The sequence below is a fragment of the Eleutherodactylus coqui genome, chromosome 3, assembly GCF_035609145.1.
Source record: "Eleutherodactylus coqui strain aEleCoq1 chromosome 3, aEleCoq1.hap1, whole genome shotgun sequence".
Classification (NCBI taxonomy): Eukaryota; Metazoa; Chordata; class Amphibia; order Anura; family Eleutherodactylidae; genus Eleutherodactylus; species Eleutherodactylus coqui.
Genome location: NC_089839.1, coordinates 229,200,040 through 229,224,990, shown reverse-complemented (window position 1 = coordinate 229,224,990; position 24,951 = coordinate 229,200,040). Strand labels below are relative to the sequence as shown.

Here is a 24,951-nt window from a genome sequence, read left to right as displayed (position 1 = left end):
GCAGCAGGTCTAGAATAGACAGGTTTGATTTGAAGGAGGCAGCCAATGTCCGTCATTGAGGTGAAATTCTCCGACCACTGTCTAATATTGTTTTCTCTGAATGTTGCAGAGATTCCCCAGATGGGCAGAGGCCTATGGAAATTGAATTTGTCACTCCCGGAGGAGTAAAATTAATAATGTAGGTAGTAGTTATTGTATGCAGGTTGGCTTTGTATTTCTGTTAGTTATTTATGTTGGTATTTGTGTGTGTGTGAGTGTGTGTTGATGGGAGGGAGTCTGGATAAGAACATTAACTGATGTTATGAAAATTCTTTTGTTTATGGACCGGGATTTTGCTGTGTCTTTTTAGGAGTTTGTTCTTGTAATTTTTACAGTTTTGCTGATTTTGTTGTTTTATAATTTTATAATAAAAGACCTACAGGATGTAACTCAGGATCACTACAGGATAAGTAATGTATGTGTAGTACCCCAGAGTTGGGTACTCCAGCATTTTTTGTGTCGAGTAATGTTATGCATAATAAGTGTGTGAAGTTAAGATATTATTATTCATGTTTCTCCACTGTATTATGTGTTCTGGCAATATTCCTCAGCCCCTGGTGTGTACAGCTCACCTAGCAATAGTCAGAAGAGTGTTTAGCCAGGCTTAGCAAAAATAGAATGTCTGGGATTGGTAGTTTAGATCCCCATCACAGGTTGAGCTAGCTTGGCAGTATAAAAGGTAGAGAGTGGGCGGAGTTAAGTGAGTTTCCAAGTCCAGAGCTAAGTTCGAGCTTGAGAGAGGCCAGGGAAGAACAAGGAGAAAGCCAGTACCGTAGGAAGTGGAACATCTAAAGTGTGAGTACTCAAGATCAACACTATTTTAGTAACAGAAGAGAAAGAAGAGGAGAGGACAAGGAGATCTAAGTCAGCCTATGCTAGGCACCAAAGAGAAAGGAAAGCAAGTCGGTCAGAGTCAGGCCCAGCCAGGGAACAGAGCTAAAATGCAACGCACAGAGGATTGTATTTCCCTGTATCAGGTCCTTGAGGATCTGGAGAAGTAATTAATGCCTATAATGAACTGCTGTAACCGTTTCTACTAAAGTCTGTCAATGTGAACTTTATGCAGCAAGTCAAGTTTATCTCTCACCTGCTCTTGAAGAATAAAACAGTTTTAGTTTGACCTGACTCCTGGAGTCACTTCCCACCATCAATTCCATCATTGACATCTGCACTGGGGTACCACACTAAACACTCCAGGCCACACCGAGGTTAATCCCCCATTTTTGTTTAGTTCTCCACTTTTTTATAATTATTATTTTGTCCGGAACAGGTCCCTACCTGTACACGGACTGGCATCATGACAAAACAACATCTTCCCCTACCCGACTGCGCAGGTTGCTTCCCACAGGAGTATCACCATCTTACCCTGCCTAACCCCGCAAGCAGCATTCAGTGAGAAGTGCCAAATTTTTCCACTGTGTAGCACCACGTCCAGACGAGGTTTATCACCTTGCCAGCAGCAGAGCCACCATGACTACCATCTCAATTTCCCTTGCTGCTTAACCCCTCCTAGGTCTGGCCCGGTTGCCACATATGTACCCAGTGACTCCGCCAGCAGAATAGTGAATACAGCTCTGGCGTATAACACAGGATAAGTAATGTAATATATGTACTCGATGACTGTAACAGCAGTGTTGTCTGAAGGTGAATGCATATTTTAAGTCCAGCGTCCCTTGTGGTCTCTTTGCTCTTTGCATACGTCGTAGTAACTATAAGGTACCGCGTCTCAGCCCACACGTCTGGCGGTGCTATTGTTATCCCCATTTAGGTTGTCATTTACTTCTTAGCAGAGACAAAATGCTGGAAATCTTTTTAATCGTATTTCAAGCAAAACATGTTCTACTAATTTGAGAAGCAAAAGGCGAAGCGCGTGGTGCTGATAGAGCTGGTACTCTGTGCCTTCCTTCCTGCCATCTGTTTTGAGTACCGACTGACAAAAGCAGAATGTCTAATATTAATGCCAGTCTTGGTTCTTCAATAAACGCCCACCTACAATGTATGTGATGGAAAACCCTTCCATTCTGGCCTCTCTGCCTCTTACGGTTTGGGCATGGAGCGCCTGTCACTCAGCTCTCTAGCTATAGAGGTGCAGAGGCAGCAATTCTACCAGGGTCCAGGTGTCGGGGGGCTCAAAGGCTCCTCTGCCATAGAAGACACCAGTGTTATAAATGTAGTGCCCAGTTATGATGTCGCCCAGGAACCTCAACAGTAATTTGCAGGCAGAGGTGTAACCTGAAGTTCCTGGGCTATGATGCAGAATTCAACCAGATCCCCAGTTACCGTGTGCCATTTATTATACTGGTGCCTTCCTGTGTGGCAGAGAGGCACCTTTACACCAACTTTTGCTACAAGGCCTGGGTACGACTGCTTCCTCTGCATCCCCTATAGCTGTGCCAGGTGGTAATATGAAGGGGTTAACAGTATAAAATAGAATGATAATGCCCAGCTCATTATCCCACGCTGCCTGTATGGCTGAACACTTGCTGCAGGTTCCCCGGAGGGTGCGGATGGTCCGATGTCTGCAGGCTGCTCCCCATGCTGCCCTAGTCTGAGTTGCCTCTGGCATGTAAAGAGTGGGTGGAGTTTACCTCCTTCCTACATATACATTTTGCTATATAAATAACTTCTAGCTGTTGACGAGCTGTCACTTTATCATAATATATTAACCCCGTCAGTGCTGGAAGCATCTACAATAACTCTCATGATGTAGTCGTGCTCAGTTTGAGACATGCAGGTAATTATGTTAGATGCTCCTCTGAGAGTCCGTCTCATCTTCTACCTTTCACAACCTGTTTTAGAGAAATGTTCCAGGAAATAGTGAGGATTTCATCACTGTGGTAGGAAAGAAGGCCCCAGACGTAACAGGAACTGTCACCCAACGCTCCAACAATGGCAAATCTGCTGTAATATGTGGTGATACATACCTTACAGGTTATAAGCATGTGGGTTATGGTTCTGTGCTTCGCTCTACATGCACTCACCTAATAGTGGGCTTGTGCTTATACATAGCAGCTAATATGAAGAATCCGAGCTGCAGCATAAATCATAGAGGTGGGAAAAAGCGACAGCCTGAGTCTTCTAATGATGACTCCTATAGACAATGCAGTCATGCTGATACTACTGATCATAGCTGCTTATATATACATAGGACTAAAACTGCCTTATACTGTACAGTCTTTCTAGACGGGCCAACAGCCAGCCTGTTGTCACAAGCAATGACCACTGCTGGGCACCCATGGCAGATGATCTGTGGTATAGGAACAAGCAATTGTTAATGTTGTTTGTCCCCGTAGACCTATCACTAGTTGACTCCCTGTTTACATGTGAGATGTGCAGTTGATCAGCGAGGATTTTTATGCTCGTTAAAAAGACACGATCAGTGGATAAATGAGCATTTACTTATTCATCGGCTGATCATTTGCACTTTTAAAGAACCCAATAATTAGGAAACGAACATTCGGGCGAATGTATGCGCCCGATCAGTGGACCATGTTAAAGGCACCTTTTACATGCATAAATGTGCCAGCTGTGAGGAGCACCAATCAACAAGATTGGCACTTGACCACCATGCCCTCACACGAGCCAATATAGAGATTCCCCATAGAGCTTTATCATTGTGTGTAGCTCATTCCCTATTCACATGGACAGATATGCAACTGACAAGAATGATTTTTTGTGTTGCATATGTAAGGGGGTGACCTTAGTTCCTGGTCTGTCCTCTATCACCCTCATGTTACTGTGTAATTTAGTGAATTATTCCTTTAAAAAGGAGGGTTCCTGCAAGATCAGTGGAGAGCGGAAATTTCGGTTGGGCACTTCAAATATGCAGTTGCTGTTATGAGCAAATGAAGGAAGCATCCTGCTTCTACGAGATGACCTGGTGAGGTGCCAGTAACTACAGCCTTGTACCAGGACTGCAATGTTCAGCCTCCCCCTGAGTTGTCGGACATTGCTAAGCAAACTTGAGTGAAAACCGGGACGTTACAAGTGTCTGAAAGACTTTGTCTATATGAAAAACTCTGCACTCTCCTCAACGCCCCGAGAGGCCTCCTTCTGTTAGGACTGTTTTGTGTTGCACCATTTACGTATCGGAACCCGTGAGGGCTCCTGAGACAGCCTGCCGTTGTTATACTGAGATTCTGTTGTCTTTTAGTAAACAGGTTGAGTTGATAGCGCTGTGTGGAACCCATGGCAGTTCTCTCAAAGCGCATTGCAAGCCCGGGCACAGGCCCGAAGGGTCACCCTTCTGCCCAGGGAAAATTTTTGGACTTCAACTGGTCTCATGCCTTTAACAGCTGCACGATCGCCTCAGGCAGGCCCACCGCTGTGAGTGAGGCTCTCCAGAGATCCGCCAGACCCTGGCCTAGCCATTACATATAAAAGATGTGATTTTCCAACAATCAAACATTTTATCATTTGTCGGGTGATGGGTGGCACCTCACATGGCCTGAGGATTAGAAGAGGAGCATTTGTAGGAACATCTATGCCCATTTATCGGGCTGTGTAAAAAAAAAACAAACTCATAAGTCTCAACTGTGATGAATGAAGCCTTGCACTTCCTCCAGATCTGTTTTCTCCTACTGTAGGGATTTATATCTATGTTATACTATGCTGAAAGTTACATTTTTTGCATATAGGTCTGAATAGAAGGTCATAGGGTGTGATTTCTGGGTTCTGTCACCTTAAAAAAATATTGTGTCAGAGACTTGTGTCACCTCAACAGCTCTGTTCATTATCTCACACTGACAGCAGGAGAATATAATGTTCTATGTGATACAGTAACAGATAAACCCTATAAAATATTGTTCTTTCAGCCCTAAGTCCTTCATTCTGCCAATCAAAGGTCTCACAGCTACAATGTTCTTTCCTGCAGCTCCCCAACAGGAAGAAAGAGATATGACATCCCATGATCTCCCATACGCATACTGTATACATTAAAGTTCTTTTAGCTACCACTGACCTGTGGTGTCCAGCCACCCATCACATATAGCTTATTGCTGAGTGTGACCACAGCATGGCAAGCCAAAGGAAGTGGCAGTGGTGCCACGCTCCTCCAGGTGTCCTTCTCCCTCAAGTATCTGTCCACACAGTTGGTGACGACATATTGGTTTTTCAGCTTCATCTGACCTCCAATCAGGTAAAGTTCATTATCAACAGTGCCCAAAGCATACAGCTCCCGGTACTCGGCGGCACAGAGCTTTTCCCAGCAGTAGTTGACTCGGTTGTGGTACCTGGTTAATGAGAAATTTGCAAAAAGATGTCATAATGTTCATGCAAATGCGTTCATCCTATACTTACTGATAGTCCAAATGTTTTCACCCAACGTTTCCAGACTCCTGGATGGATGCTTTGCTGCTTAAGTAAGTAGACGCGCTACTCAGGAGCCTTGGAAAGTGGAGTGACACCTCTTATGAGTGCTACAATGGTGACCATGCTGGAAGCAGTGATGGTGACTGTGTTGGAAACAACAAATGTGACTATAGTGGAGGCAGTGCCGGAGACCGTAATGGTTGTCACCTAATTGTGCTAGGGGTAACTAGCAAACCATGGACTATTTGGAGCAATTGTGTTTCCGTTCTCTAAATTTACCTGCATGGCAGATCAGATAGACTCATACAAAGTCAATTCCCATAGTGTAAGAAGAAGGTGGCACAAATAATCGCCTTCAGCCTATTAGAGAGAACGAGAATGAATAAGATACAAATAGGGGATTCAATAGTAATTCTATAGATCTCTTGATACCAACTTTCTCATAGGCAGAATGGTAATGGCTATGAGGTGGGGGTAATCACCTAGACACAGGGGGGTTGGTGGAGTCAGGGATAACATAGCCCCGAAGACCTACATGGGGGTTGATAGCCATTTGATTTTGGAAAAAATCCTGGTTGCACGGGTTGGTGAGCATCGGCACACGTAAAGAAGAAGTCAGAAGCCGAGCATCGGCCAGCAGCAGGGGAGAAGTGTGCAGCTAGAGGTGAGTATTGCTAATCTTTATTTTACCACACACTTCATGCCTCTAATGTTAGAAAAGTTGAAAAATCCCTTTTACAGTCTGACATCTAATACCACACTAACTCATCAAACTCCAACTGGAGGTCATTGATAAGAACATCTGTCTCTTCCTGCTCCTCTCACAAACACTTCACATAGAGCCTCTGTTTTATACCTCAGCATAAGGTCAGTGTACCTGCCAACGCTGAAACTACTACCACTGAAACAAATAATCCCTATGACCATTGTACATTAACTCTGGAGGGGTGACCTCACTGCCCTTATATTAAAATGTTGTATGTTTTTAGTAATGTGATACCCCCGTTAAAGCTATATTGAGAAATCAATTAGATTTTACAGACCTGCAAATCTCGATACAACTGTTCTTTTGCCTGGACAACCTCACAGCTGTAGCTTCACCGGCCAGTATTATATCATTGTTTTCCGTCACCACGCCCGTCAACACTGAGCCCAAAACTTCTCCTTGCTTTGGAGATGGCATGTAACATATTTTCCCAGTTGTAGGAGCAAAGCAAAAACTGGCATCTCCATAGCTTCCGTACTTTGACCTGATGCCCATGCCATTATTGCCAAGACAAAGGAGAAGACTTGTAGTCTCCATTCCATAGCGGAGAGTTAGAGAGACTTGAGTAGACTTCTCAATGGTTTCTAGGGCTTGCTCCACCATATCATAGCCCTGGGCATTACATAAGAGGATAGTGTTCCTCTTCCTAGCTTCTCGAAGGAATGATGGGCTCACAAGTAGTAGTCTGACTTCTTTCAGGAGGTCAATAAGGTGTTCGGACCTTAGATTCTTGTCATAGTTGACCCATCTTAGAACGAGATCTAGGATGCTCTCCTCCCGAGAAACATTGAGGTCATCGGACTTGATCATGGCCATCAACTGTCGAAATTCAACTTCTAATATCTCCTCGTGTAGGCCAACCTCACTGAAGTGTTGGTATAAGTATTTCTTGGACTTATTTTCTAAGTCATCTGCACTTATTTGCTTGGCAAAGTAGAATATCCCAATGCAATTTGAGGCGTCCATGTGGTCCATCATGTAAGTCTGACACATCTTGAAGACATCATCCATCTGCATGAAATAGGCGGCGGTGGCCACTCCTTGGACAGTCAGGTTGTTGATGTAGAGTTGTGATGTGTACATGTATTCTAAGATGATCGAGACGCTTCCGGCGGTGATATCGTGGAGAGTCACTTCCATCTGGTTACATTCCACCAAACCACAGGTAAACATAGCCCGGAAATATGGACTGAATGAGGCTAGCACCACCCGATGACACGGAAACTTCTTTCCCTCGGCAACCAAGACTATGTCAATGAGCTCTGATGATGCACGCATCCTGTTGATATGTTCCAGTAGTTTATTACTGTGTTGCTGTTTGCTTTTAATATCAAAGTCCATCTCCATGATGAAGAATGATGGACAACCAGGTCAATCACGTCTGGAAGGGAAAAGATTATGACCAGTTCGGAACACTTGTAAGAGCAGATGATCCAGAGTCGTGAACTGCAAATATGAATAATGGAAAATGTAAAAAGAACATAGAGGCCCGATAATATGTGTTAAATATCATCATCTGGCTATGAAATTGTTATAATGTTAGATTGTATTATCTGGAAGAAATTGGAAGATCTCTCCCTCTCTCTCATATCTATTTATCTATCTCTCCTAGTCTGTACGTCTTTCTGTCTGGCCCTCTGTGTTTTTTTCTCTCTTTTTTTTTTAACAAGCATGTGATTCTTTTGATAATTCCGGTATTTTGTGCAGGCTTTTTTGGCACGCACAGGTTTTTCTTCTCCACAAATAAGGCTATATCAGTACATGCCTGAAAAAACAGCATACCCATAGCTTGCTGTGATTTAGAAAAAATTCCATGGGCCTAAAAAATACACAAAAAGGGAGAAAAACAAATACTACTAAAAAACTGTGTCCAGATATTGACTGTAGGGAATAGAAAACACCCTAAGAACATTGCAGTGTTTTGTGACACTGGCCTAACAATAGCGAAAAGCTGTGAAGAGAAAGTGTCCGGCCCATCTGCGACATTGCTTTCCAGATTTCTTTTGTATCGACGTCCGACCTCACAATCATCTGTCCCTCTAATGCTCTGAAGTCTGTAATAACATATGGCAACCGGCTAATAAACCCATCACAGTTTTCACCTCTTAATAATTCTCATGGGGGCTGATTATTTTTCCACTTTTCATCAGGGCACCGAGGCGGATCGCGCATGAGATGTTTCTTTACTCGCTCGTTGTTGTTATGTTATAATTGCTATAACAATGCACTTATGTTTCAGGAATAAATGAATACTTTGGTTTTAATGAGGCTCCACAGTCATCCCCTTCCCCTTCTGAGGTCCAGAGACAGAACACTGCAGTAATAACCACGTGGGGGTGAAACAGTAAAGTAAATAAAGATACATTGTTGCATATGCTCCTCCCTGTGAGCCAACCAACCAGGTGAGACTAGTCATTCCTCCAGCATCAGAAGAAAGCGGCTTCTTGGAGTCCAGGGGGTGGGGCTTATTTTTAGTAGCCCAATGATTAGCACTTAGGGAAGGAATTATTGTGCGTGCAATTGAGCCCATAAGTTTAGCTATGACGTCCCACCCCTAATGTTAGATACCTATCGTTTAAGGGGGGTTTCAGATGGTATGTACCTAAGGCTAGTTCCACACAAGCGATCACGATTTTACTGTGATTTTTGAGTGTGAGCGATGCTTTTTTTTACAATAATCTCACATAGTATCACTGCCGCCCGCGATAAGATTGTGCATTTTTTTAATCGCAAAAATCAATAGGAGTTTCTAATGTTAACCCCTTCATGACGCGGCCCTTTTTTTTCTCCATTTTCATTTTTTCCTCCCCCCCTTAAAAAAAATCATAACTCCTGTATTTATCCATCGACGTCGCTGTATGAGGGCTTGTTTTTTGCGGAACGAGTTGTATTTTTTAACAGTACTATTTAATGTACCATATAATGTACTGCAAAACTTTTAAAAAATTCTAAGTGGAGAAAATGAAAAAAAAAACGACATTTCATCATCTTTCAGTGTGTCTTTTTTCAACGGCGCACAAACTGCAACAAAAACGACATGATATCTTTATTCTATGGGTCAGTACGATTGCTACAATACCAAACTTGTATAGTTTTTTTTTTACTATACTACTGGGAGACAGGGTGACTGAAAAAGTGCACTTCTGGAGTTCTTTATTTTTTTTTTTGCAGACAACGTTCACCGTGTGGGGTAAATAATGCACTACTTTGATAGATCGGACTTTTACGGACGCGGCGATACCAAATATGTATTTTTATTTTATTATTTAGACTTTTTAATTATAGATATGGCAAAAGGGGGGGCGATTTGAACGTTTATTACTTTTTTGTTCAATTAAAAAAACTTTATTGCTCTTTTTTTCACTTTACTTTTAAGTCCCCCTGGGGGACTACAATATACGATACTTTGATCGCTCCTCCAGTATGACGTAATGCTATAGCATTACGTCATACTGCATTCTGACAGGCAGCCTATCAAGCCACCCCATGGGGATGGCTTGATAGGCAGTCTCTCAAGGCAGCCCTGCGACCTCTCTGCATACATACCCTGACATTCCAGGACGTAAATGTACGTCCTGGAGCGGGAAGGAGTTAAAATCGCATCGTAATGCAAGTTTGTGCGTTGCAATGCAATAAAAGGAGGCTCCATAGGGAAACATGGGAGATATAAAAATCACACATCGCAGAAATATAGAGCATGCCGCTATTTTTTGTTCTCGCAACATCGCATCAGTGAGAACGTCGCTAATGGAAAGGAAACCATTGAAAATCATTGGTTTCATAAATCTGTTTTTTTATTCACTCTTGCATCGTGCGAAAATCGTGTGATTTTATCGCCCGTGTGAAACCACCCTAAGGGTGCATTCAGACGACCGTATATCGGCTGGGTTTTCACGCCCGGCCAATATACAGCGTCTCTCTCTGCAAGGGGAGGAGGCTGGACGAGCCTGGAGCAGTGCTCTGAGTTCCCGCCCCCTCTCTGCCTCCTCTCCACCCCCCTGCACTATTTTCAATGAGGAGAGGCGGGATGGGGTGGAGCTAATTCCCTAAACTTAGCCCCGCCCTAACCCACCTCCTCCCATTGCAAATAGTGCAGAGGGGAGGAGAGGAGGCAGAGAGGGGGCGGGAGCTCAGTGCACTGCTCCCGGCTCTTCCAGCCTCCTCTCCCTGCAGAGAGAGATGCCGTATATCGGCCGGCGTCAATACCCGGCCGATATACAGTCGTCTGAATGCGCCCTTAGGCTTAAAGGGGTTGTTCCAGGATGAAAAAGTATCCTCTGTTTACAAGACAGGGGAAAGCTCTCAGTTTGCTCCCAGTCCAACCACTGGGATCTCAACTAATCTCCAGAATGGGGGCTGGGAAAGTCCCCTAATGAGTGGATTGGCAGTCCGGCATGTTCACCATCACTCCAATCATTTGATTGAGTCTGCCAAAGATAGTCAGGTTTAAGCGCTCGGTCCCATTGACATTAATGGAGCGACAGTGTCCAAGCTCAACTGCCCCATTTATGTGTTGGACTTCGGGACCCTGTTCTCAGCATTGGTGGGGATCCCCGCGGTTAGACCCCATCCATCTGCAAATTATTCCCTATGCTGTGGGGATAATCTATAATCCTGGCACATCCACTTTAATTGTAGTATGTCAAAAGTTTAGCAACTTTCTAATATACTTTGTGTTTCCTTTCATCATCATTTTAAGATCTCTGCTTGCTGCCTGTGACTGGAAATAGTCTTGTCTATCTCTTAGGCCTACAGTACACTAGGGGTTTGTTTTCTCCATGTGTAGTCCATTTAGGGATTCAGACTACACATAAAGAGCATATGGACTCATATTACTCAATGTCCCAACACACAGTGAGTTTTTCACGTAGACACAGACTGCGTGAAAGAACTCATTGTGTGCACTATTCTGATCTGTTTTATGAACAAGATTTACCTATTGAAGTCAAAGGGCAGGGAAATAAAACAGATGGCACACATGCACGCCATCCATATGCAGTCTGTGTGCTGTCCGTTTTTTTTAAAAAGGTGCACAAAAAAAGAATTGGGGTGGTTTTGGATTTTTTGCGGACATGAAAAATGGATACTGAGTAAAATAAACAGACACACAGACCGAATCCATATATATATATATATACACTCACTCCTAGGGGAGGAAGGCTTCTAACGATAAGGATAGATAGATAGATAGATAGATAGATAGATAGATAGATAGATAGATAGATAGATAGATAGATAGATAGATAGATAGATAGATAGATAGATAGATAGATAGATAGATAGATAGATAGATAGATACTCTTTCTAGGGAAGGGATGTTATTGACAATGGGTCTATATATGTATATACCCCTTTGAGGGAAGGGATGTTTCTGACAATGAGTGTATATGATTTTTTTCCACATGGGTGATTTCTCTCTCATTTTGATGGTCCAAGATCACACTTGCAGGCCAAAATCATGGGTTTAAGGCCACTCTCACACATGGGTACAGATAAACACCGCGATTTCGAGCGGTGTTTTTGAATGCCTGGTACAGCATTTGACATCGCTTTTTAACACACCCCATCATTATGATGGGTGATGAGGTGCATTTAAAAATGGGAAAACGCAGAAAAATAGAATAGACAACGCTCGAAGGTTCAAGAGCAGGTCTGAGAGGCCCCATTGGAGCGTTGTACCGCCTGGGATGCTGCACTAATCACTGTAAAAAGCGACCGGTATGAGAGCAGCTTAAGAGTGTAACATCTTAGAGTTTCTTAGACCGATGTCGCACCCGTCTGTGTGAAACACCTTAATACAGTGAGCTAAAAATATTCCCTGCACTGATACACTGTAGAAAACATCATATAAGACAACTGAAAATTGCGCTAACATTAGCGAAACAGTAGCAGAACATTTCATTGACTTGTATGATGAGAAAAAATGGTGCCCAACGTTAACCATGAGGCTCAAGTTCCATGGAAGAAGCTGGGAGTAAAAGGTAGAAGTGAAGGATTTGTTAAGTCAAACTCCCTATCTCCAGGAGTCATGGCATTTTCATCTATATAGTAAAGTTTATCAGTGCCTTTTTCTAATACAATTAGATAAGAAATTTTTTTCTTGAAGCCATCACTAGGAGGAGCTCTCCACATCTGGATTTCTTTAGCTAGTGGTCTCTGTTCAAATCGGTCTGCATTGAGCTCCCTCTAGTGGCAGCTGCGGGTAGACAGATTCTCATAACTGAACTTGACGGTGTTGTGTTGGAAGCAGCAGGAACAGTTCAGTGCCGCCCTGTCTCACCTCAGGCCATGGCATGATCAGACTTCATATTAAAGAAGGATTGGAAATCTCTCATTACAGCATGCGGCTTTTCTGGGTCAGCTTACAACACATAGATCTCTGATTACACAACTTATATTATGGCATTAAAGACATATCCGTTTCCCACACCACAAGCAGGGACGAAATGTCTCAAGACAAGAGGAGCTAGAAGCGCTCATACAAAACTGCTCATATAGGGTTACTGAACCCTAAACATTACTTGGACTTCCAGGGGCCATCATCCAATGTAATAGGATTTAGGAGAGTAGCTGTAGGGTGTGGAGGAAGCAGTTACACCTGCTCTGGTGCCTGAGGGGGTTCAGAGGACCCTTCGGCACATAAAGAGACTCCAGTATTGTAGATGGCACATGGGGGAGGGGGGCAGCTCTAGATTTTGGGTCTTGGCCCTGGAGCTTCAAGTTACGGCTCTATTAGGATATCAGGAAAACCTCTATTGAAAACCTCTTTAAGCTCATCCTCTGGAATTGCTCCTATGTGGTAGAAAGTATCAGCGCAGGACTTTCACTGCTAGGGATTTTCTGGTTTACACACATGCATAGAGTCACAGAATGGGAACAGTCTTGTTTAAATTTAGATGCTCAATACCCATCAAGTCCTAATACTTATTATAGCTGAGGGTTTGTCACAATTGTATCCAGTCTAGGAAACCTCTATGAGCTAAACAGCCGGTACTCTGAACCAATACATCCGCGTGGGGGATGAAAGTGTTAACCTTATGTAGTCATAAAAATGCTACAATTGCTGATGTTAACTATGCAGATGTGTGGTCTGGTTAATATAACTGACACCATTGTTGTCCCCATAGACAATCTGTGAGTGGTCTCGATCTTAGTCATGGTGGCTGTTCTGAAACTTTATGTAACAAGTCACCGTGCTGGGTGTGCCATGTGTGTCTGTTGGACGACTGGTAAGGCACGTCTCGCCCCGCAGGATGGTGCCTGTGTTTAGCATAAATGGTTGGGTGGGGCACACAATGATTGTTGTGTGGTTGCCACATTGGTGGAATGAGCAAATTATAGAATGGTAGAGTTGGAAGGGACCTCCAGGGTCATGTGGTTCAACCCCCTGCTCAATGCAGGACTCACTAAATCATCCCAGACAGATGTCTGTCTAGGCTTTGTTTGAAGACTTCCATTAAAGGAGAACTCATCACCTCCTGTGGTAACCTGTTTCACTCATTTGCCACCCTCACTGTCTAATATCTCATCTGTGTCTCCTCCCTTTCTGTTTCTTTCTCCTCCCTTTCAGCTGCTGCATCACACTGTTGACTCATGTTCAGTTTGTGATCTATTAGTATACACAAGTCTTTTTCACTTGTGCTGCTACTGCTCAGCCCAATTCCTCCTATTCTGTATGTGCTTTTTTCATTTTTTTTGCCCAGATGTAGGACTTTGCAAATGTATCCTTTTTAAATACCATTCTGTTAGTTGCCACTCACTGTGAGGTTGGTACAAGGTTGCGTGCAGCCAATTAAAGAAGCCCCAGAGTCTGCTGAGAAGAGGTTGGGCGTAACCTGAGAATGTGAAGCTGTGGAGAATCCCTGGAGACTCCTGATCAGAGCCGAGAGTGTCAGTCAGTTTGGAGCTGAAGGAGTATTGGGAGGCTGTACTACTGAGAGAGAGAAGGTCCCCCATGCCCACTGTGAGCGTAGACTGTCACGTGTCCACGGAGCCATGCCAGGCTTGCTGAGTACTTGAAAAGAGGGTGCAACTTCATCCAGCAAGGGCTGAAAAGCTGGGACAGCATGGCCACCAGTATACTGCTACCGAAACGATGTTGCAACATTCTGAAACTGTGTGCCAAGTGAAAGTGACTGCACCGCTGATTCAGCTGCCAAGTAAAGACTGTTATTGATTACTGCAATGTGTGCTCATCTTTTAATCTATGTGCCTGTGGGGTCAGACATACGCGGATGTCACTTTAAAGCCCTTTCACACAGGAGTTTTTTCTGCATATCCACGTTGCATTTTTGTAACATGGATATGCCACAATAATCTGTGGCAGAAATCCAAGGCTGAGCATCAGAGTTCTGCCATGGGTCTGCCTGTAGCTTTAACTACCATCATCGAGGCAAATCCACGTGCAATCACCTGATGTGGTTTCATTGTAGAAATCGCATTAAGAATAGACATGCCGATTCTTTTTCCATGACCTAGATTTTAAAATCTGCGCATGGAAAAATCCACGCTGTATGTACTATGGTACAGATTTCCATTGGATCTAATGGAGTGCTAAAATGGCACCGAATCTACACCAAAAATGCACTTTGTGAATAGGGCTTTACAGTCCAGTTATCAGAGCCGCATCTGTATGTCCATCAGATGATGAGATATGAATTTTAGCCTCTGGTACCTGCTGTATGAAGGTCCTACTGATTGACAGCTAGGACCTGATTGACAGCGAGATATTGAAAATCATGAGGAATTGATAAAGAATAGTGGAAGAATTGTAGAAGTTTCCATTATACTAAGAATAACAGTTATTTATGAAAACTTGGATGTACTCCTTAATGGGGCAGTCCGAGTTGCAGTAAAATGACCAGCATATAGGCCCCCCGCAGAATTTGCGCCCGGGGCCACTGCCATAGGATTACATTAGATAATGCAATTCTAGGCAGACGGCCGTAATTTGTCCGCGTGAAAACACATGCGGAAAACAAATCATGGCATGTTCTATTTTTATGCGGGTCTCGCAGAGGCCCGCACAGAAATGTCATTGGTAATGGGCAGGCTCCTCTCTGAGCCTGCGCCGGCTGGCCAGCAGCCGGAACACAGCGCTGAGAGAAGACGCTGGGAGCGGGTATGCCGCAGGGCTGTGCAGGGGCACGGGTCTGCATCCTGCGGCGAGAATTCTCGCAGCGGGATCTGACCCGGCCATCTGCAGATGGCCATACTCTTCTTGCTGTTTCCCCCTCTGCTTGGTGCTCCAGTTGCTTGTTTAAAGGCTGCAGACCCACCCAGTTTATGGGACATCACAGGTGCTGCAGCCAATAGCAGAGCCCAACAATTGATCACTGTCATTGGCTAAAGTGCCTGTGCCTGTAACATGGAAGCATTTACACCTAATAATTTAAGCCTAAAGGTTAAACTAACCATAACCCTAACCCTCCATCCCAGCCAAAAGTAATTGGACGCTGCTAGGAGCTTGCTGCCCGTGTCCCCTGTAGTAAACAACCCAGTTCCACCCCCCACCCCCATCCCCCGTCGCTGCCGGCAGGACCTTGCCAGCAGTGTCCCCTGCTGTCACAATCGCAGTCCCCCGCTGCCGCTCCAGGCAGGACCTTGCTTCCCGGCTCACATAAGGGGAGACAGCAGGAGCCAAGAGGAGAGAGCAGGAGGCAATTCCACAGTGCTGGGGTTACTCACCGCAGCCGGCAGGGAACATTGTCTGCAGCGCAGCAAAAGACACAGCGGCGGAGGTTGTCAAGCTCCCTTATACTTAGCTACGCTCACCACATCCGGTGGCGTCAAGGTACAACAGTACTGTGCCTGTGACGTCCCGTAAAGAGGCTAGGGCAGCCTGTAAGCCTGATCCCAGAGGGGAGACCTGGTGCAGGACCACCCCTGTAAAGAGCATTGCTGTAAAGTAAAGCCCATAGGTTGTCCTCTTGACATTTCTGTTCTGTTACCCAGTATTAGTACATTTAAGCCTCACTCCCAATATGCCCAAGAACGCCCACAAAATGTCCCAGGATACAACCACTGTAGGGCATATTTTCTATTAATGACATGCAAATTCTAAAAGCAGCACTTAAAGGGTCACTCCAGCGAAAACACACTCTGGAGGTCTCCTCTGTCTATTGCAGCCACTTCCCTGCAGCCCCTTGTCTGATACTTAACAGTCACCATCGTTATGGTGAAAATTTTGCTTTCACATCTATCCCATGATGCATCAGCACAGCATTAGCTAGAGGCTATACCATTTCTGGCTGCTGGGTGGATAGTTTAATTATTATTACCTTCCATATTCACCTAAATCAGCTACAGCCGTTAAGTATACAGTCAGGAGGATGAGCTGTGATCTCCTCTATTATTTCTGTGTGATCATCAGTATCTGTGACAGGAGTGTCTGTGTCCCCCTCTAGGCAGTTTCAGTCCTAGATCCATGTAACAGCATCACACAGACTGAGAAACTGATAGAAAATTAATACAAACTTTCAAGAGATCACATGACCATCTGAGGAGGAAGAGGCCGGGAGTCTCAGATAGAAGGGAGTAACTAGCTGACTTTTATACTGGGGGAGAGCAGCATAGTGAATGAAGAAAAAAATCAGCAGAGTGGTGCTTGAAATCCATAGATGTAGCAGAGCTGAATTCATCATCTAGCTCCCTGGAGCTGCATTGGGGTTAAAAATATGCTTTACATTTGGGGATTATAGCATTTTGTAACCAAAAGAGATCGCAGTGCGATATTTCACATGTTCACAGCCAATATTTGTTTATGGGGGGGGGGGGGGGGGGTCACATTAAATTCTATGTGTACAATATGTGTGCTTGTAATGTAGCATCGTTGCCGCTGTAATATTTCTACTGAACAACAAGTTCAGCTCAGCTACATCTGTACAGCAGTTCTCAGAATGTATCACTAGTGAAATGATACACCCAACCTCTGTCCACCCCCCATGTAATCTGGCCTGCAGTCCAAGAGAACATTGGCATTCTGCGCTGCATTATTCTGCATGTACCTGCTGCCGCCAGGGGGAAAATCACTTCTTTGGGGCTTTTTCCTTCCTTCCTCCTGATATGGAAGCTTCCCAGCGCCTGGGATATAAATAGAGCCTGACAAGGGAGAGGAGACGGTGTCACAAGCCTGGTGTGCTGCTGTGATGGAAGCCGTCTCTCATGTGACAGCTCGCAGCCGTCATCTCATCAGGGGTCAGAGAGCAAAAGGAGGCAAAAACTTTACACAAACTATTTTATAGAAGTTGCAAAACTTTTCTCCGTGAGCCAAGAAATGGGAGATAATATACAACCCACACAGTGCTATATGGCCAGGGGTGCACATAGAGACAGCTCAAGTGCCTGCAATGGGGCCCTTGGAGAGAGGGGTCCCAAGTATTGTTAGTAAATAAGGGAGTAAGGAACCGAGCAAAGGGTCATGGAAAGTGGGTAAAGGAAGAAGAAAGTTTCTCACCAGTGTAGCACACTGATGGGCCAAGCTTTACCTTTGTTAATAAAACTCATTTTCTTCTATGGATGCCACTGCTGCAATACCTGACATGAAGCTTGTACATATCTGTTATGGCTGCCGACAGTGACCAGCAGTGCTATCACGCACCCTCCTTTGCTGCTGTCAACGGTGTCCCTGTCTATTGTGCAGCCAATGCCACATAATCCCTCCTGCCACTGCTCACCCCATTTATCCATCCCCAGCCAATCCAAATATTCTCGGGTTATTAAAGGAACCTTCCCCCATTGGAAGGTGCTTGAACAATAAGGTTCCTTTTGTTCCAAGTGAAGGTGTTCTTGATTTTTGTTTGCTACTTGAGTTTGACCCTAAGCCTGTATACCCAGCTTTCTCAAAGACTGCCTGTCCTGACCTCAGCCGGTTTTTGGCTATGTCTCTGCCTATTTCATTGGTACCATGCTCTGATGCCTTTTGTTACTCCGCAGGCCATGTGAACAGCGACCTACACAAATGCAACCTAAATAAGGGGTGGAGCGAAGAAAGGGGAGTTGGGATGTGCATACATAAGTGGACACCAACAACAAATCAGCATAAACCAGACATGCGTACAAACTCACACAGGGAAAACAAGGACATCAGACTCAACAACACACCAGACAGCCTCATACTTAGCAATGTACTAAGCAACCAGACAGATTGAAATATCTAGAAGTATGTACAAGGTATTGGTTTGTATTTTTGCCAAAACATGTAAGCTCACAAGCCCACGTCAAGGGTCCTTGTTGTCTTGTGAGCCCCTACACTAATAAGAAAACTACAACAAAGGAAAGGGGACCCTGCCTGCAAGCGGGGCGATAATCCTGATCCACTGTTTCACCCTAGATGGTAATTAACAGAAGCACCAGACAAGGGAAATACAACATAACACACACTGAACAGGACAGTTCCCACCTAGTGTAGTCAACACCTACAGACATACACAGAACACGGCCCTGTTCCCACTAAATGACTGCAACATAAAGGGAACAGCACACAGAACAAGACATTTTTCATATCTAGTGTAGTCCACACCTTCAGACATACACTGAACAGGACCTTGTTCACACCTAAAATCTGCTGACCTCACAGACAAAGGGAAGCCCTACTCAGAACCTCCTGCATAGTTAAACAGGAGCTAGTTCAAGTGTCAACACACCAAGAAAGAGACAAGTGTCAGACATCCCCATCTGATGGAGGCAGGGAACATTGTGTCAGACATAACCCATCTGACAGAATAAAGGACATCAGATGTCTAGAGGCCACACCTGATAAAATGGAAGGGAGCAGGAGCCCACAGAACATGCAGACAGGGAGATCAGATGTCCAGACCATCTTCAGGGAAGGTGAGGGAAACAACTCAAACAAGCAGCACACATAACACAAACACCAAGTACTGAGAAGGCAAGGGATCACAGATAAATGTCCAGCACCCTCTAGTAAAAGGGCCGGAAACTATATGCACAGATGGTGGTGGTGATTGGCTGGCTAGAGCAATCCATACACCCAGCCAGCTCAATCATCCCATATCTGTGGAAGTGTGCTCCTGGTAACCCATAGAACAGCAGGTACCAGGAGCAAATGTAACACCTTTGGACCCACCTAGGTCAGCTGCCATTGTACTGGCCCTACTCCTGGGGAAATGAGGATGAGTTTGCCTGCAGCGAAGACTAGACCCCTCTAAACGGGGTTAAAGGGCGAAAGTTGCAGTCCTCAGGAGGAGCCCAAAGCCAATTCAGCTAGTGGCACAGCGGCTCCATTTTGGCTACATTACTATAATATCCTGGATATACAGATTGTAGACTACACTGGTGTTGCTGTGGGTCATACTTTATAACTCACTAGAGATCATGTCTGTGTCATGTGAGCATGCTCTTTTTTCATCTAAATATGTCCAAAATTCTGTGCTGATTAATCTCATAATATATAAGAGCAGCTTATTGATGGTTTCCAGCATTTTTTATACACTGAAAAAACTACCTGATAAATTAATGCAAAGATTCAAAAAGGGTCATAAAGATCTATAAGTTGCTGGTATTTGTAGTTGATCAATGTATATAATAAGAGCTGAAGCTTCGCTTGACGCCAATCTTAGTCAAAGCAGTGAATAATCTGGGTCGTAACCAAATCCTTCATTATGAACCTTGGCAGAACAGTACAATAACAACAGGTCTTTTCTATAAATTTTGGATATGGGCCAACCTTAAAGCTTCATTCATCTAAATCTGGTCAAAAATTCCGGAGGTTTTGTTTCCGTGGTTACAATGACTTTTTGACTTTTTCTGTAAGTGACGTCACCGTGCTCAAAACAGTTACAGCTAAAGAAAAGAAATAGTTAAATATTACATGGCAGCTATTCAAATGAATGCCTGCCTATATCCTACAAGGACGGCTCAAGGTCCTATAAAGCAGCTCTCCATTCTGGCTCATGATTATGTGGGCCAACGATCTGATGAGGAGCTATGAGGGTGACGTAGTACCTCCAAAAATATGTAATTTAGTAGATATGACATAGTCAAGAAGGAGCATAATGATCCCAGTTGCTGGGGGTGTGACCGCCACCAACCCAGAGGGTAAAGGGGCCACCACACGTCCCTAGTCAGGCTTGTTTTTTTAACTGGATTGGCATCCTCTGGCACTAGTAATATAAGAGGGCATTATTAACATATGGGGGCACAATGAGGGCACTATTAGCAAAGGGAAGTATAATTGGAACACTAAAATTATATCAGAGCATAATGTGGGCACTACTAGTATATGGGTGCAGAAAGGAGGCACTGTATCTGTATGGGGGGCACAATGGGGCAACTATTACTGTATGGTGGTGCAACGTGCGACAAGTGGGTAGAGGCCTGCACTCTCTGAGCAGTTTGTAAATGATGGGTGAGGAGCAGTGTCACAGTGGTGATGAGTGCAGCGTGCTTTATGTAATCTTGCGTACAGAAGAAGGTGAACAACAGGATATGGACGACTAATGGACTTAGGTGAATGTGACACCAGTGCCTGACTTAAAGGGGTTGTCTCGCGAAATCAAGTGGGGTTATACACTTCTGTATGGCCATATTAATGCACTTTGTAATGTACATCATGCATTAAATATGAGCCATACAGAAGTTATTCACTTACCTGCTCCGTTGCTAGCGTCCCCGTCGCCATGGTTCCGTCTAATTTCGGTGTCTTCTTGCTTTTTTAGACGCGCTTGCGCAGATGGGTCTTCTCCCTTCGGCTCCGCTCGGCAGCATCAGCGTTTTGGCTCCGCCCCCTTGTACGCGTCATCGCGTAGCTCCGCCCATGACGTGTGACGGTTCCAGCCTCCTGATTGGCTGGAATCGGCACGTGACGGGGGTGGAGCTACGTGATGACGCGTACAAGGGGGCGGAGCCAAAACGCCAATGCTTCCGAGACCAGCCGAAGGGAGAAGATCCATCTGCGCAAGCGCGTCTAAAAAAGCAAGAAGACACCGAAATTAGACGGAACCATGGCGACGGGGACGCTAGCAACGGAGCAGGTAAGTGAATAACTTCTGTATGGCTCATATTTAATGCACGATGTATATTACAAAGTGCATTAATATGGCCATACAGAAGTGTATAACCCCACTTGATTTCGCGAGACAACCCCTTTAAAAGGTCTTGGTAGAGAAATAAGACGAACACACGTATGTGAATAAACTGCAGGCACACCGCTTACTATTGAAACGTGGCAGTCAGCAAACAGTTTAGACACAATAGGGCTATTATTTCTGTCTGTGCGCACAGAAAGGGCACTATATTTGCATGGGGGCACAAAAAAGGCTATCACTCCATAAAGGTGCAAAAGGGGGCACTATTTCTATAAAGGGGCACAATGCAGGCACGGGGCAAAATGGGGCTACTATTATTGTATGGGGGCATAATAGGTCCATTATTACTGTATGCAGGCAAAGAAGGGGCACTATTTCTGTATGGGGGCACAATGGATGCACTATAAGTGTATGGAGCACAAAAAAGGCACTATTTCTGTAGGGGACATAGTGGAGGCACTATTACTGTGTGTGGGCACTATTTTTGCAAGGGGGCACAATGGAAACACTATTACTCTATGGCAGCACAATAGAGCCGTTATTACTGTATTGAGGCACAATGGGGCCATTATTTCTATATCTGGGCACAGAATGGGCTCTAGTTCTGTATGGGGACACAAAGAGGGCACTATCACTGTGTAAGAGTACAAAGGGGGTTGCTATTACTATATAGGGGTATCATTACTGTGGGGAGGCATAAAGGTCACACTATTACTATGTAGAGCCGAAAGAGAGCACTGTTACTGTTTGGTGGGCACTGTTATTTTGTGGGATTCAAAAGGCGGTACTATTACTGTACATGGTGCCAACAGGGGCAATATTTACAAAGGTTAGAAGCAAAGAGTCAAAGATGCCTGTGTGTTAAATTCTGCAGAAATTAGTTGATGAGTTGTGGCCGAAAGAAGTTGTCGTGGTGGTCTGGGTCAGATGGAGAAGACAAGTGAAAATACGACTTCAAAGGGACAATCGAGGAGAATGTCACCTGTGGTCACTGTATTTAACTATGCTACAATTAGGGGAGTCCCAGGTCCAAAATTTGCTCTGGGAGGCATTTAACACTAGTTACGCACCTGCAGCCAAGCATCCATCATAAATGTGCTTGATGTGAGGGGGAGGGGGGGTTGTTCTTCTTCATCTTGGAATGACCAATGATGAAAGTTGCCTTTACTGCGCATATCATGAGGCTGCTTAAGGTAAAAGAAACGTTCTTTCATACTGCGGAGCTTATTCTTCTCTGTAGAGTTTTATAGGAGCCTCATTATACGAAGTAAACGTGTTTGGCTGCGATCCGGGGAGGAATTACTTCTGCTGTGATGATAATTGTTATCTGCAGTTTACATTATATACTTCATCAGCGTTCTCCGCGCTTCATTCCCAGGATCCTCCAGGAGAAAATAAAATCAGGATTCTGGAAAGTATTCAATCTTTACCGTGGGCGGGGGGGGGGGCAGTGCATGCCAGGAGGTTTAGTACTAGAACTGCAGATCTGGACAGGAGGACAAACAACAACATGTCTACTCAGCAGAGCCACTGTGAGGTTGGACTCCCTCCATTTGGAGTGTGCATCAGAGTGCTAATTTTTCAGAGCTCCAAACACTCTGCTTTACTTCACACAGCCATATAATCTAGTCATAGCAGTTTTTAGGCCTGCAGCTGCCACTTGGGGGCATTCACGTAAAGGCGTTGTCTAGGAAATAAACGAAATGGCTGCAGCCTGTGAGAAACCAGAATGGAACTAGGTAAGGTTGATGAGCTCTAAGAGGAAGGGGTGGAGCCATATGGGGGTGTGGCCTAACACTACACTATTCCTTCCTATCAGACTGATAGAAACAGTGTGGCTTTAGGCTCCACCCCCTCCTTTCAGGTCTGCTCTACCTGTCCTAGTTACATTTTATGACCAGTTTCTCACAGCCTGCAGACGGCGGCCATTTTGTTTTTCCTACACAGCGCCTTTAAGATAAATATATAGCGCCATAGCGCTCCCCTCTTCTCAGCTGCTGCGGGAAGCCAGAACTCTGCGCTTCTTCTGTTATTCCTTCTGGAAATATATCTTCCTGTCAAAGGGTGTGGGGAGGCGTCTGACATACTCTAATATTGGCAAATGTGTAGTGAGACTGCCAGATGATGTGATGGCAAGGAGAAGTTGTACACCCAGTTGTACACATTTCCAGGAGGAATAACAGAAGGACGGCACAACACAAAAAAAGAGGCTTTTGATTTAATATTTTAGGCCTTCCTTGGAGGGTCCACTATTTGGAAGGGTGCTACCTTTTGGACACCCCTTAGCCTTATTATAGCCTATAAGGGAGTATGGCCAGAATTTAAAGGGGGCGCTTCAATTCCTCCACAATGGTGGCTTTACCTGACAAGGGGAAATGGAGAAGCCCTTAAAATAAGCCGTCTATCATTACGATATATTGTCCAGATCGCTGTGTTTTCTGTGACACATGGCAAACAACCGATACACAAGCGCAAAAGTGTTCCTTGCACCCTGAGAAGAAAACATGGAGCTGCACAACGCTGAGAATCTGCATCAATGGCAGAAGATCCATAATTTACTAGGAGGCGCTGCGCCATGAATCTTTAATGCTTGACTCAGTTTTCCTGAATGCGCTTCTCTCTTCCCGTAGAAACGACGAGGAGGAAGAAACCTTTTACTAGAAATTCCATCGGAGCGCCAACCGCTGCCTTCATCCAAAACGATCATCGCTGAGGTCCAGGCCATCGCTTTCCCCCCAATACAGGGAGGACAGGATGATGCAATCTCCACAAATATCATAGGAGAGAGGAGAAACCCTAAAGATGGTGCAAAATATAAGATTGGGTGCCAATTGTGCAGTGTGAATGATGGGGAAATGGGAGGGGCCTAAATCATATCCCTGGTAATAGGGGAGGAGCCTAAATTATGGATCAGTGCTAGACGTATAATGTATGTACACAGTAACTCCACTAGCAGAACAGTAAGTGCAGCTCTGGAGAAGGTTGTGTGTTGGAGAGCTCTTCAAGAACCAGGGAGTGGTCAGAGTTCCAGATGAAGCTCTTGCTGAGACCAGTGCAGCTTTCTGGGCTTCCCTTGCTATGGAGTCGCACACCAACTCTTTCCGATCTTGTCAATGGCTTATGTGGTTTCAAAGGGTTCTGAAAACAAGAAAACAGGTGCTGTGGATGAAGCATTAAGGAGAGCGGTTCCGGGTCATGGCAGCGGTGACACAGTCTCAGGTCATGGGTGCAGTGACATGGCCCAGTCTGATGCAAAAGCGCAGGGAGTGAGATGGCACCTCGCTCCCGGGTTTGCCGGGTAAAGGAGGTAAGCTGCAGGCACTGCCAAAACAAGAAAAATGCAATGACAGACGAGGGGGAGTCTGTAATAGAGCTGGCCTCCCGGCTGGCAAAGAACATTGCTGATTTCGAGACTGCAGGAAAGCAAATAGTCTTACAGAGGAAAAAGCTGCGGTCTTCCAAGCTGCAAAAACACAAGACAGCTTCTAAGGATAAAAAACTAAAGTCTATAAGGTGATAGAACAAAGCGAGTAGCACCAACAGCACTTAGATCTGAACCAGGGGCGTAACTAAAGGCTCAGGGGCCCTGATGCAAAACGTGAGCTAGGGCCCCCCTCTATCTGTATCTGTACCCGTACCCATACCTAAACCATGCTGCAGAGAGACATAACTTCAAGCTTCTGGGCCCCAATGCAAAACCTGTAACAGGGCCCCCAACTATAATGCTTTATTCATAGTACTGGGCTCCCTATATGGAGAAGAGAGGCCTTATGGGCCCCTCAAGGCTCC

General features: G+C 44.8%; 1 protein-coding gene across 1 annotated transcript in view; it reads right to left on the bottom strand.

The window, feature by feature from the left end:
* Positions 1 to 17,208, bottom strand: part of KBTBD12 (kelch repeat and BTB domain containing 12) — a 112,099-nt gene extending 94,891 nt beyond the window's left edge. Inside the window, exons 1-3 of the mRNA XM_066597043.1 lie at positions 17,122 to 17,208; positions 6,393 to 7,561; positions 5,000 to 5,270 (exon numbers count right to left, since the gene is read on the bottom strand). Of these exons, the coding sequence (XP_066453140.1) occupies positions 5,000 to 5,270; positions 6,393 to 7,462 (1,341 nt within the window). The 5' untranslated portion in view covers positions 7,463 to 7,561; positions 17,122 to 17,208. The remainder of the gene's footprint in view (positions 1 to 4,999; positions 5,271 to 6,392; positions 7,562 to 17,121) is intronic.
* Positions 17,209 to 24,951: the final 7,743 nt, after the last annotated feature.